General features: G+C 35.8%; 1 protein-coding gene across 14 annotated transcripts in view; it reads left to right on the top strand.

The window, feature by feature from the left end:
- ZMYM2 (zinc finger MYM-type containing 2) overlaps nt 1-14,818 on the top strand; it is a 97,677-nt gene that overhangs the window by 31,964 nt on the left and 50,895 nt on the right. For all 14 annotated transcript variants that reach the window (XR_007508800.1, XM_049822776.1, XM_049822787.1 and 11 more), the window contains 2 exons: nt 3,007-3,172; nt 4,029-4,241. Coding sequence is in view for 13 of the 14 variants with exons in the window: in XM_049822776.1 (XP_049678733.1) it covers nt 3,007-3,172; nt 4,029-4,241 (379 nt within the window). In the remaining variant the exon portion in view is untranslated. The remainder of the gene's footprint in view (nt 1-3,006; nt 3,173-4,028; nt 4,242-14,818) is intronic.

Raw genomic sequence — 14,818 nt, 5'->3', positions numbered from 1 at the left:
AGAGGGAGTGACAAGCATACCTAAAAGTGGCTTATTCTAAATTATTGGTTAGGTTTGACTTGTTATTTTTCATTATTTCCCAAACTTAAAATTGCTGAAGAGAAGTCTTCCATAATTGTACTTTTATAGAGTAAGGTGTACAAAATAGCTGTACTATCTTTTTCTTTCAGTGTACTGGTTGCTGAGATACTTGCACTTTTTCATATTTTTTCAGTAAAGCCTCAATCCAGTACACCCTGCAGTGATACTGGTTAAATGATGGAATTCTTGCTGAACTAAAGAAGGCTTGCAGTAAAGACTGCCTTCGTTAATGTATGTTTTGGAGAGGGTGGTCTTTGCTCAATCGCAGATTTAAACTAGTGAAAAACATTTGCTTCAGTACGTGGTGTGATGGATTAATGGCTTGTAATCAGATGTAAGCTACTGATCTGAGAGGGGGGTGTTGTTGTTTTTTCTTGAGACTCTGTAAAAATAAACTATAGAAAGTATTGATATCCTGTGTATTCATACCTTGGTACACTGAATACCTAGCAGATTTAACATACTTCAGCTTTTTTAAATACATGTAAAAGCTCAAATTCTCTCAACCTTCACTTATACAAAGCTAGTTAAAAGCACTTTCTACTCTTTCTGTTGGCTTGTACATGTTCATACCCTATTTTGTTTTTGGGTTTTTTTTACAGTTAATCTGGTGACTACCATATTCAGCTAGCTGTATTATATATAGAGATGAAGATGATACTAATGTTTTTATTTCTGACTTAGATGTTGAAAATTCATGGCTAAATCTGTGCTCTCTTGCAACTTCGGAGATACCTACCTGTGTATTGTAAGAGGCTACATACAAAACTGCCCTAAATGAAAGGGCTTTATTTTTTAATGATGAGGAAAATACCTTATTTCTAGATTTTGGGGTTACTTAAAATAAGCTTTGTTTAGTGTATTTGATTTCTAGAGAACCTCTGTGAAGTCACCTTTGACAATTTTTGAGGTGCTGTTGGTCTTTGTTCTTCTACTAGTATGCAGTTGTTAATCACAGTTAAATAGGAGGCAGTATATGTGTGAAATTGTTCCTCTGTAGCATGGCTTCATTGTGAAGCCCAATCTTATCCAGGCATTTTTTTCTTTATTGCCAAATTTTTTCCACCTGGTGACAGGAAACCAGGTATTTGCTCCGTAATTGTTTCTGTGGTTTTTTTCATACTAAAGCAGACATAATATTGTCACATTGCAGTTCACTGAAAGGATAAGGGAACTCTAGCAAATCCAGGAGACCTTGAGTGTAGGTTGGATAGATGATAATAGTTGATATATCATAGGTCAGACTTTCAGAGGTATGCTCAGTTTTATCTTTAAATATGTAGATCACTTTAAGTGGAAGAAGTGAAGCCTACAATAACTTTTGAAAAAAATTGTATAAACCCATCTGAAAAGTCAGAATTCTTAACATATTTTATTGTAAACCACTTTTCTAGCACTCTCCTGAACCTTTGTAACTACATAAATAGTGTAGGAATTATTATAAGAAGGAAAGTATAGGAAATACCTGGCATTCTCCTTAGTATTTATAGTTTTTATTGACTTGTGTTACTCTTTTTGACTTCATACTTGTCTCCTTTGATACAAGTTAATATGTGTTTTGATACAAGTTAATAGTGTTTGTAAGTCCTCCTGGAATCTAGTCAGAAACTGTAAGGTCCTCAGGGCAGGAGCTCTGGCTTTTGCAGAATAGAAGCAATAACACTCCCCAACACAAATCCTTACTAGCTTGCCGAAGGGCAAGCCAAAATCTGCTGACTTTCCTTTGGAAGAAGGCAGGCATGCAAGTGTTAAGTAGAATTTTATTTTCAAGGGAGTCTGTCTAGGGAAGCATACAGCATTTTTCCAATGTTTTCCACTCATCCTATTTTTAGGGGTCCTAGGTATGAGTGTCTGGGGCATGTCTTTTCCAGCTGGTGATCCATGGTGATATAAATAGAGATCCAGATGTGCCTAGTCAATTTTTTATTTATTCTGCCCAATAGCATTTCTTATATGTCAGTAATAGGGGTTTTTTTTCTCAGAAGGCAAAGTGGGGGGGAGACTTTTACTTCTGTCCCATACTGCTTCTAATTTATGGTATGTGATAGTTTGGGATTAAGAGAGAGAAACTACCTTAGAAATTTGGGAGAACTCACTACAAAGGTGTACTGACAAGCATGGTGTTAGCGACTTTGCTGAGTTTGCAGTGTGTGCAGCATACAATTGAAGATCAAGGAAGTCTAGAATTAATTTCAGTGACAAACGGTGTAAGTCAGTTTGGTTAGAAGAAGGTTTGTTCTATTTCAGATTAATTTTATTGATGGTTGCTTGTCTGGTTTGGTGTTAAATTGGTGCAGTTTCATAGGCAACTGCATGAACTGTTCGGGTGCTTTCAAACTTTGAAGTAATTTTAAATAATAAACTTCTAGGCAAGTTTGTTGTAGAGTTTTAAGCTTTTTGGTTGTTTGGTTGTACCTTCTCTCTTCCTCTCGTCTTCTCCTGAGATTAATACTGGGAATGGTGGACTTTTGTACAAATAAAAGACCATTTCTAACCTTTTACTAAAAATCTGATTTTTTTTGTATAAAACTTAAATATGGCTTTTGTGTAAAGTTGCAAAAGGGCTAGTTCAAATTTGCTGTGTTTTTTGTATAAGATTGTTTGCCACAACTGATACCTAATGGTGCATTAATGTCACTTAGTTCTAGAATAACGTAATAGGAAAAAAATAACCCCAATCCAAAAAGAAAAAAAAAGTTTTTACACAGGAAAGACATAGTACTTGCAGTACTTATAGTAGTTGTAAAAATATTACTAAACTTAGTTTTGATGTGTGACTAACAACTGTACACCCACAAAACAGGTTTGAAATGTAGGTATTAAAAGGAAGAATGAATCTTACGTCTTCTTGTTTAAATATATATATGTATTTATACATGAGCACGCTAGAGTGGGTTTTTGGTTTTTCTTTTTTTTGTCTTTCAGAGATATAACAACAATGAAAGGTACCATTGTTGCTCAAGTTGATTCAAGTGAGTCTTTCCAGGAGTTTTGCAGTACATCATGTTTATCCTTCTATGAAGATAAACAGAATCCCTCAAAAGGAGTTTTGAATAAATCAAGATGCACTATCTGTGGTAAACTAACTGAGGTCTGATTGACTGTTTTTTGTTTTATTTTTCTCAATAATGACAGTATTAATAACTTCTATTCTGAAATAAGAGGACTGAAAATAAGGAAATTTAAAATCTGATTCAGTATTTTCATATGCAGTGAGATATTAAGATATGCAGGCTTAATATTCATTAAGAGCAACTGAAGGAAGAAAGAATTCAAAGAGGTTAATACTTGGTTTTTGTTTCAGAAACTTGAAGTGCATTTTGCTGATATTTTGTTGCTACTGACAATAATGATATTAGATGTACAATCTTGTAATTATAACCCAGATTTCTCATATAGAAGAATTGCTATTGAAAAAACTCAGGATTTACTGTATTATTTACTTTTTTACTGTAAGTTTTGAAAGATTATGCAAATGGTTTTAGAGATACGTAGAATATACGTAATTCTAAATTCTCATGAATGTATTAATTTACTCTTGATGCCGTTTCCGGGCCCAGCATAGTCCAGGCTACTAATTTACACAGCATATGTGTCTGGCCAGTCTTTATATGCCATGTTGTTAGCCTGCAAATTGAGTATTTTATCAAATCGCATAAATTGACCTTCTGCTCTAATATGCAACTATTACATCCTTCCCTGTGATCTTTGCTTCTAGGCTACAAGAGCAAATGGGTCCAAGGTTTTTTTTTCTAGAACTTTGGAGACAACAGAAACACCAACTTCGTGGTCATTTCAAGCATCTCTGTTCTTAAATAGTGAGCTAGTATAATCTGGTTTTAGTTACTGTACTTAAATGTATGACTACTGGCTTGTCTGGTAGTTTCAGGCAACTTTGTGCTTGTGTGGTGATAGAATACTTTATTTTTTTTATTTTTTTTTTTTAGATTCGTCATGAAGTTAGCTTTAAAAATATGACTCATAAGCTGTGCAGTGACCATTGCTTCAATAGATACAGGATGGCAAATGGATTAATAATGAATTGCTGTGAGCATTGTGGGGAGTATTTGCCCAGTAAAGGAGCTGGAAACAATATTCTTACTATTGATGGTCAGCAGAAAAGATTCTGCTGTCAGAACTGCGTTGGTGAATACAAGCAGGTAATTACTTCTTTATCTATAAATTTAAATTAAATAAATATTAATACTCCTTAAATTTATCCTGTTATTCATAAAATGGTTTTACTTCTCATTAGAAGTCTTAAGTGACAAAGAATTCTAAAAATGAAATTAATGCCAGTGAGGGAAGACTAGCTGGAAAGGACTACCTATTTGTTATTAATGAAAATATCACTGAAATTAAACTTTCTGTTAATAATTTCTTTCTCATGGGTGTATCACAAGTATATTAATAGCAAGCCCGACATACAGGCTTACTGGTCCTTAAGTGATGTTCTTTTTTTAGATATAAAAGCTTGCTTATGCAGTCAAAACATTAAAAATGTGCGGAGCATCCAGATTGGACATTGCTGTGAGAATGCTCTAACTGATTATACGTTGGCTGTGTACCTGTACTATGTCTAATCTTCTTCACTGTACCGCATAGGATTTAAAAATTTATTGTTACTTTCATCCTTCCATGTGTTAAATCTTGTGCTTTCATTTTCTTTACTTGGTTTGTTTTTTATTTGTTCTTAACACTGTTAAGATAGTAGTAATTGTTGTGGTTAAAAATAATTCCAAATCAAGAAATCTGATGCTGATGTCTTTTACATATTACAGAGCCAGCTTAGCTCTGAATCGTTGGTAATGCTGGCTGAAAGGTTTAAATGTTAATCACAGTATTTATGGTGTAATAGTGTAGCTCTGAAACATTAAATATTTGGGGGGAGGATATGCAATTTGGGGATTTTTTTTCTTCAGGTTTTTTTTTGCTTGGTGCATTCTGCTCTGAGTTTATAAGGGTAGTGTTACAAAAGTACTATTTTACTAGCAAGAAATTTCTATATCTGATTTTGAAGTTCACACTTGAATTTGTGAGTGGCCCCAGTGCTGCATATTGCTTTGGGTTCTTTCTTCATCTCTTTCCATTTTTAAGAAACCAATGATCCAAGAGAAAAGGGAGTGCAGTGCTGAATGTTTTTAACTTCTTTACTGTTGCATCATGTATGTTTGTATTTTCTCGTTGGACATTCAGTTTTGATGCTTTTGGGGATGGCTATTCTTGTGTATATGCAATGTGCAAACAGCAAATCTGGAAACGTGCATGTGTAAACAGCGTAACTGAAAACGTAACATAAGCGTTATTCTTTTGTCACAGCTATACCAAAAGGGACAGGATAGGTTTCCAAGATACTAAAAACATAGGCATGCCCAGAAGCCATGGAAAGACTTGAAGAAACGTTGAATACTGTCTCTCGAAGAAACAGAAAGGCATGAGATTAACTTTGAACTTGAGACATTCCCACACAACCAGTATAACATGCACTGCACATGGAATTATGAAATGAACGTGGAATTTTGAGAGGTCAAATGATAAATCTGTATTTAAATCTCATTACAGACTGTACTCTATTTGTTCAGATATTGTTGTATTTTGTGTTTAGATAATGTATTTGAGAATAAGAAGGATATGGGTAGCAAGTTGTATGTTCTGGTTTGATTTGGGGAGGAGGAGCAGTTTGCAGTACCAGGAATCTTCACAAGTAGGGTCAGGTATTGTGCATTATTGTGAGGATCCTTAAGAGGACCTTTAAAATGGAGACACATTGTTCTGGTGCATTCAGTTCTGACAGCAGACTCTATTCAAGCAAGTTCTTGATTCTTTTGTGGAAATATTTGGTACTGGGGAACTGTAATAGGGTGTGAGAAGCTTAATTTAAGTGCTCATGTGCATCTGGTTTGGAGTGGTGATGAAGTGTAATTCTTAACTGGTAGGTTTCAAATGTTCCAGGAGTGTTTGGGGGTTTTGGGGTATTTTTGATATTAAGAGAAACTCAAGCTATAAAATTAGGAGGTCTTTAGTGTATGTTGTAGGTGAGTTGCTCAGGACACAATTATTTGAGAATATTTAGTTGTTTAGCAGGATTTATTTAGGTTTGAACTTCCATTTGCATTAAGGGTTGTTGTTTTTTAACTGAATGTTTCCAAGGAATTCTGTTTTTAAAAAAGGAATTTAGACTTTGAAAAATGTCACTGACAACTCATTGGGCCACAATTGGTAAATTGTAGGTTACTTTGTTCAGTCATAACAATGTCGTCTTGGAAATTTTTTATTAGATCTTTCTTTTAAAGGAGAACCAGTGAAGGAGAGAATATGGGAGAGTTGTTATTACATACTGAAATAAACTTAATGGAATCAATAATATAGGAAAAGTTGATGTATCATTTGATTACAGCATTGTGTTGTACAACTGATTATTGTGTGTCACAAGTTTTAGCAAATGTTTTCTTACAAACAGTTGTAAAATACATAGGTCTTACTGGTATGAGCTTTGTATTAAGCAGTTTATATTGTAAATGTCATACACCTATCAATATGCTATTCATTTGTAGTAGTAATAAATGAAAACTGATTCTTATTACTTGTACCTATCTATATACTTCATCCCTATTTTTTTGAATAAATATTACACTGATTTGAACAATTAATTTTCAATAACTTATCATGGGCATTTTTTCTTCCTGGAATGAAAAAATTAAAATTGTGGGTAATAAAAATTACTGTGGCTCTTGGAATGGCCACTGAGTGCAAATAATCCATCGGCTACAAAGGGATTCTTTCATCTGCTTTAGACTCGGTGGGAGTAAGAAACAGTGTTATTCCTGGGCTGGGGAGTAGGTTTTTTTTGGAGTGTCAAAGTCAGCTTTCCAGGTGATGAAGGCACTTAGCTTTCTATGTACCAGTGTCAGAACCTGCTTTAAAACTGAGACAAAAATAATCTTGAATGTTGCATCCTGTGTTTTGCTTTTCTGAGAGGTGATGGCTGTTCTTTCTCACTAAAACTGAAGTAATTACAGCTTAGGTTTCTTTCATATTAAAAAAGCTATGAAAAATAGATTAATAAATTGCATAAGAATTAAAAATAATAATAAATTAAATAGACATAGCCTAACTAATGCTCCCTGTGGTTATATGCAAGAGCATGTTAATTTCCTGATGGCACAACAGCCATTCATGAAGACAGCTAAGTGCAAATCAAGCTTTTTTAAAAAAAGAGAAAACAAGGATAAAATTCTTCCTCCAAAAATGAAATCACTGTGACAATTTAGGTAAAATGTCAAAACAAAACCCTTATTGGAAGTGGTTATTTTTTTTAAGCCTGAAGATGACTACTACTACTAGATTGTAAATTCTTTACCTGAAGTTCAAACTCTTCACATGTAGAGGGACAAGAGGGACTTAAAGAATGACACTAAACAAAACAAAACAGAAAACAATGCTAAAAGAGAATGAGATCATATCTGACAAGGAGGTGGCTAAATTGTCTATGTAATTGTGCAAATGCTGAAATATTTTATTTCTTCAAGTAGGCATTTAATATAATTCACATGAGAACTTAACAATTAAGAAAATAACTTAAGTGATTCATTTAAAAGTTAGTATCTATGAACAAATTGAAACAGACCCCAAACATGTCTGCCATGAAGACATACTAAACAAAAGCACATACATATGTTGTTTTAATGTTTCTGATACTATTGCATATTTTCTGTCTCCGCAAAATCAGTGGACTTCCTTTTCAGGGCAGTTGCAATGTTGCATCCTGGTTTGCTGGATTCGGGTACAGCCTTGACAATCTTGTTCTAAGGAACAAGTGAATTCTGTGCCTTGGCTTGTGCAACCAACGATACCTCTTAATTTTCAGCTGTTCAACTAAGATAAAGCTGAGCCTGTGTACTTTTAAAAATACAGCCTAACTGCTTTGCTTACTGGCCTGATCAGTCCACAGTGCTCTTGGTTCTGCCATGAAAGCATTTAATGCTTTAGTAGTTTAAAATGTTCCTTTACTTTTTTCATTTTATTTCCCTAACTAAAATTATTCTTGTTAAAATGTGACCTGGGATTCGCTTGCTTTGGGTGCTTCTTAAAAGTGATGGTCTTCATGTGCTGCCAAAAATGGGGGAAGGAACTCTAGCTACTTCTTCATAGGCTTCTTAATAGCTCTGGAATGAAGTGAGTACTGGGTGAATGCAAGCCAAGTGAGTATTTTCCTAGTTGGAGAGGGTGCTTGCAGTATCTCTTCATCTAATGAAAATTTTCCTTCAGTACTGAATAAAAGTGCATTATATTGACTTCCTTGATTAGATGAAGACTTACTACTGAAGGTGCTTCAAGACTAACCAGGCTATGCCATCCCTTGAAGCTGTTCACTTACAAGCATAGGCAAAACCCAACCTAGGTAGTTGTGCTTCCTTGTATCAAATTCTGTTCATTGCCAAACAACTGCTTTTGTGAAACTCTCTTAAAACTCATCTGCTTCATCTGTGTGCAGGGGTTTAAGAGCCTCCACTGTGTATGATAATATGCATATCAGTTCCGCAACTTACGATTCATTGCTTATGTAGAGTTTGTGTTTAGTCTCACAAAATGTATTGTTACCTACTGGTTTAAATCTCACTAAATGCTATGATAGAATGTCCTGTCATGTAGTGCTTCAGTGGAAGCATCTAGGGTTTTCAACTTTGTCTTGTGCTATGCAGTGTCAGTTCTTTTGCTGTGCTTCTTTGCTATTAAGACAGATCTGTCATTTTTATTTTGATAGTACTATTAACTACACAATCTGCTGCTTCCTGCCATTGTTACTGCTTTGTAAACTCGTTTCCAAGTTTCTGTTTTGAAAGTAGATACTGTTAACAAAACCAGTAATTGTGAGAGTTGAACAACAGCCCCTTTACATTGAAATATTAGAAATACTGATTTTTCAGGGTTTTTTGTTTGTTTGTTTTTTAATTTCTGGTCATTTTTAAAGAGAAGTTCTGTGGTTTCAGCCAGTTCAAATTGTGGTTTCATAGTGGAGTCTCTTCCTCATATGGTAAACCACTTCTGTCTCACTTAATACCAGACTAAGTATTACCTAATATCTGATAATATTGACATCTGATACTATGTAGACTTCCAAATGGACATAGCTAGATGCTTTTTACCCCATCTACCATGGTTAAATGACAAATCTTTATCAACCAAGAAATAATAAATTCCCCTTTCTTCCTGCTTAGTGGTGTCAGGGTTTTTTTGAGGCCTTGTGGTATTTATGCTTCCAGTTTCTTGCATGTCTGATGCAAATCAAGTCTTTGTAGAAACTACCCAATTCTACTTTTTCTTCTACCTTTTATTTACTCATTTTCTGGAACCATTTATTTTGCCATTTTTGCTTCAAATGTCTGTCTTAACTGTAGAATTTGCTGCTCTTCAGTAAAAACTATATAGCTTCCTTAGGCCCCTGAATGTTATTAATCATAAGTGTTAAGGATGTTATTTTGTCGATATTTTAGAAGAGAAAGTGAGATAGGTATATCAGAGATGTTAAAACAGCTTTGTAGTTCTGAAGAAAAGTACTTAATGGTAGTCAAAATTGTGTGGTGTGATCTCTGTGGGAACACAGGAAATTCTTAGAAAGAGGAAGCAAGGAGGTGATATGACTAGGTATTGGAGTTAGGATGGATATATCCACATCTGTGCACTGCTGTACCTGGAATAATTGGACAGGGTTGAGGTAAAGAGGGAAAAAAGGCAAAACAGAAACAGCTGAAACATTCAGTTAATGGAAAAGTAACTTGCTTTTTGGGCCAGGGGGTTTCAGCTCTGCTTTTCTTGAAATCACGAAGGCAAGTGTCCTGAGAGTGGGAACAAAACTGGCAAAAAGAGGGAGCGCTGGCAGTTGGAGATGCCAGAGAAGAGTTACTGGATAAGTTATTGATATGGCTGTTTGCAGAGTTCAACTGATGGAACATAAACACAAATTACTTGATGTTCAAAGGCCACAAAAGCAATTACTTCAGCTTTTGTTCTTAAGACTTGGGTAAATGCTTTTAAGGTGTTACCAATGTTAATCTCTTTTGTTGGAGCAGGGAGGAGTTTACAGTTGGTTTTGGGGGAGAGATGACTTGAGTGCAGTATTTCAAAAGACTGAATAAATAATATGGTTTCTTCTTTCTTTGCTGTTACAGATTCTGCTGACATCTGGTTCTTTTCTTAGACATGCGTGTTGCTTCTGGATCCATCTGGACCATCATTCTTTCAAATAAATCTGAAGTAGTTTAGCAGTTTAGCTGCCGTTTTCCTGATTGCCTTACTAATGGATCTCTGTTATCATAGAATTCCACATAGTGAATATCTCTGCTTTTCTACTTATAGAAATCTTCTATCTTCTTTCTCCTTTACTTTCTATTTCAAGACAGGTTGACTGTCTTTCTGTCCCAGAATATTCTTTTCTAGAAGCTTTCCTGGTATTTATCTTATTTCTAATCTGAAACTGTTTGCTCTGTAAAGCTACCAGAGAGAAGCTTGCCTGGATTAAGTAGGTACTGGTCTGTTTTGCCATGGACCATATGAGTTTAATTGCAAAGCATTTCCTTCAACTGGAAACAAGTATTTGGGCTGCTACATAGTGTTGTAGCAATCAGTTGGTATTCTGGTGTTCTTGATTGACTGGCCCTTGGTTTGGGAGTTGTAGCAAGAATGCTGTCCTACACTGCAGGCATGTTCTTCATCCCACTTTCGATCCTTCTGAAGGCATGTGAAGCAGATGATACTGCTTTTTTCAGTCAAGAATGAAAGTGTAGCATAGGTACCTAGATTCAAGGCACTAAGAGCTTTATTGAAATACTTTTGCAGCCAGAAAGTTCAAGAACAGAGACTTTCATTAGTTTCAGTTGCAAACAGAAGTGAGGCTTACTTCTAAAATACCATGAAATTATAGTATTGATCTGATATCTATTTTGGGGTTTGATTTTTCTTCTTAGTAGGATGTATGCAAGAAGAGCTCTAGACTTAAGCTTTCATGATCCTTTCAGTAAGATGTAAAGGAAGATAAAGATTTCTTCTGAAATTATTGTTGCTGATAATGGCAAGAATAAAAATTCCTCAGAAACCCTCCAATTTTCTCTTATTTCCAGAAATTTGGATTTCAGTTGCAACAATACTTGTATTTCTGGAATATGTCCCATTCATCTGTTTTTTCTTGCATCTTGATAGCCACTTTTGTAGTTGCCAGTTTGAGTTCAACACTGTCCTAGCGGATAGGATGAAGATTTGAAATGTATATTAACTCATAAGTCTTTTCAAACTGCATGAAGTGTTTTATAATATGTTTTATCTCAGTTATCTGTCATGAGATACCTATTGTGAAGTAGACCTGATTTCTAGAGTTAAGTCTCTAATAGGGCATACAAACAAGTCATGAAAGAATGAGTGAGTTTTGAATCAAATATAATAAGAATATTCAAGCTTCTGCATTTGCCTTAGACTTTATGCTTTGGAAGAGGTAAAATATGCAATGGGATCTAGCTAAAATTAGGTCATCTCAATGCAGAATCTAGGTGGAGTAGTGAGGGAGAGGTGTAGTCAGACTACTTTGCATCAAGCCTCCCCTCAGAGGGCACTGGGTCATTATCTAGAAATTTTGCCTCTGTATTAACTTAATTTTTTTGTACTTGGTAATCTAATTGATACAGTTTTCTTTACTAATTTGATAAGTGTTTTTACTTCAAATTTTCCTTAAAATTGCAGTCCTTAAACTTGCCTGTAGTTTCGTAGGACACTGTAGATTTGAATTCGTCAGAAGCAGTGCATGGAAGGAAAATGTGTGATGCTTTCACTTGTGGATTGATTCTGAGTTAATTCCATCTTTGAAGGAATATCGAAACTGAGACTAGTTTGAATGTGCAGGGTTTTGTCTATAATCACTTTTGCCTACCATTGAAATACCGTGGGGAGCGCAAAATGAAGCCAGTACTTCCTCTGAAATGGAAGATAACTGCCAAGAAAGCAGCTTTGGAGAAAGACTTGTGTGTTCTGGTGGACCACAAGTTGAACAAGAGTTAGCAGTGTGCCCTTGCAGCAAAGATGGCCAACTTGCATCCTGGATTGTATCACAGGTTGGAAGTGGCCTCTGGGGGGTCATCTTGTCCACCCCCCTTCAACCAGGGTCACCTGGAGCAGATCGTCTAGGACCATGTCCGTTTGAGTTTCGAGTATCTCCGAGGATGGGGAGGGACTCCATAGCCTCTCTGGGCAACCTATTGCTGTATTAGCAAGAGCATAGCCAGCAGGTCAAGGGAAGTGATTTCTGTGCCCTATGTCTCCCTGCTTCCCCCCCCCCCCCCCCAATCCTTCTGCACTTAATAAACTGCATCTGGAGCACTGTGTCTAGTTTTGGATTCCACAGGATGAAAGGTGTTGACGTACTGATACAAGTTCAGTGGAGAGCTACCAGGATGTTTAGAGGGCTGGAGCACACTCATAGTAAAGGCCTTGGGAGACCTTAGTTTGTTGAACCTTGAGAAGGCTGAAGGGTCATTAGTTATCTAATGGGAGTGTATAGAGAGGATAAAGTTGGACTCCTCTCAGAAGTGTGCAGTGGAAGGAAGCAACAGACACAACTTGAAAACAAGGGGAAACAATTAGATATAAGGAAAAGCTTTTTTTTTTTCTGTGAGGGTGATGAAAGACTTCAGAGAGGTTTTGGAATGCTCATCCTTGGAGATGCTCGTATTTGACAGGACAAGATCGTGAGTGACCTGCTTTGAGCAGGAGGTTGCACTTGACCTCTGGAGGTCCGTCCCCTCCAATCTACATGATTCTGTGACTCTCTACTTCTGAAATAAAGAATGAAGCAGTAGTTCTTTAAATAAAAGAGTCAGGAAGTTTTAAATTTTTTTTTGTTTCCTGTTTACTTAGTCAGTAATGAAGATTTTGGTATTCTTTGTTCTGTTTTTCTCTCTACCAGTGAAGGTCTTCCGTCTTCTGCCATGAAATACCAACAACACTGACGCAGCTTTCTCTTTTTTTTTAATTTCTGTTCTGAACACTCACTTTTCCTTGAGGATGGTTAAAACACTCAAAAAGAAAAATGTTCTGTAGTAAGAACATGAGAACAGCTGTTCTAGTTCAGATCACAGATTGAGATTCCTGCAGTCTATGTAAGTGGGCTTGCAGGGAAGAGTAGGAACAGGGCAGGTACTTATTTTTCCCTGAGCATTCTTTTAGCTTCTGACTCTCTAGAGGTCACAGGATCTCTTGAACTTTATGCAATGTTCCTGTACACTATTTTTAGCAAATCTTTTTAATTAGTGCTTGTCCAGTCTCCTTGTGAACACATGCAAGCAGTTTTTCCATCCATGACACTCTTCAGTAAGTTCTGCTGACCTGCTGTTTTGTTCTGTGAAGAGCTGCCTCCAGTTGTTTGTTGTGAAACAACTTCTGTTGATACTAATCTGATTTTCTATAGTTGTTAATATTAGAAAAGGCAATGAACAGTTGATCCGTAGTGCCCCACATTATACCATTTTTGGTTCTGTCATTATCCTCTTACCTTGTTTTCAGGCGAGAAATCCTTACCTCATGAGAATACTCTTTGACCCTACTACGTATTACTGTAGTTCTCCTTAGTTTTAGTGAATCTTCTGTTTGTTTCAGCTAGAAGGGTACTCTTAGGGAAAGGATTCTCAAATGTTACTACTTCCACAGAATGAAATTAATACTGCAGATTCTTAGAGATGAAAGATAACATGTTGTGATGAATGTGAGAGTAGAAATGTAAGTTACCTGAGAACCTTGAGAAGAGAGTCTCATCTGGAAATTTGACACTTAAGAACAGGAGAAAATTCTCAGTTTGCATTATGGCTATCTAAAAACATGGCATAGTACAGTATGAGATTCTCTGTTGATGTTGTTGATGGAGGAAGCCTTTGAGTTAGACTATTAAAAAAAAAAAGTGTTTGAGACACCTGTGTAATGCTGATTGATCAATACTTTCAGGTATGCTTTAATCTTTTTTTAAATAGTTTTGTACACCTTGGGGTTTGAGTGGTTTTAATATTCAAACTTGTAAGTTTGGGGAGTGTTGGCAAGAGTAATAAAATTACAGGAAAAAAGTTCAACTTGAAGGAGGTGATGTTACAAGGTTTTGGGAACAATAAATTTGAAGAGGTTTCAGGCCTTTTAAAATTTTTTTTTTCTTCACCAGTGTCCTATCTCCTTCATTTGTGTAATGACGTGTTTAAACTTCTAATAATGCAGAAATGTTCCAATACTTTTCTTACTTGCTGTGACAAGAATGAAGTGAGAGCTTTGCTGTTATGCTTTTGTTTCTACCCACAGAATCTTCTGCATCCTTGATATGTTTTTTGGAAATTCATGTTCTTTATAGTCTTGATAATTTAGATCTAGGTTTGCTAGATTATTACTAGATATTAAGAAATATTTTTTGCGTTGCTTTTAAGTCTGAAGGACCTAGGGGTGAAATCAGTAAACAACTCCAGTATTATAAGGATGTTTGAAATTCAGAAGGGATGGAAGTGGTGCTGCACTGTGCTTTGTGTGCATGATCCTTTCTTGACATCAGTTAATGAGATATTTGAGATGCTGGTTAGCAAAAGCTATTTCTACTTTCGAGGGATTTTTGTGGAAACATGTAGTCTGTTGACACAATGAATCTTTTCCAATTATGCTCTTGTCAGCTTACTAAAAATTCATTTATTATAACCTGTGTTTTTATTTTGCTGTCTCTTGAAGT

This window comes from Accipiter gentilis, chromosome 19, assembly GCF_929443795.1.
Source record: "Accipiter gentilis chromosome 19, bAccGen1.1, whole genome shotgun sequence".
Taxonomy (NCBI): Eukaryota; Metazoa; Chordata; class Aves; order Accipitriformes; family Accipitridae; genus Astur; species Astur gentilis.
The sequence above is the reverse complement of the archived record's forward strand: the minus strand, read 5'-3'. Positions and strand labels throughout refer to the sequence as shown.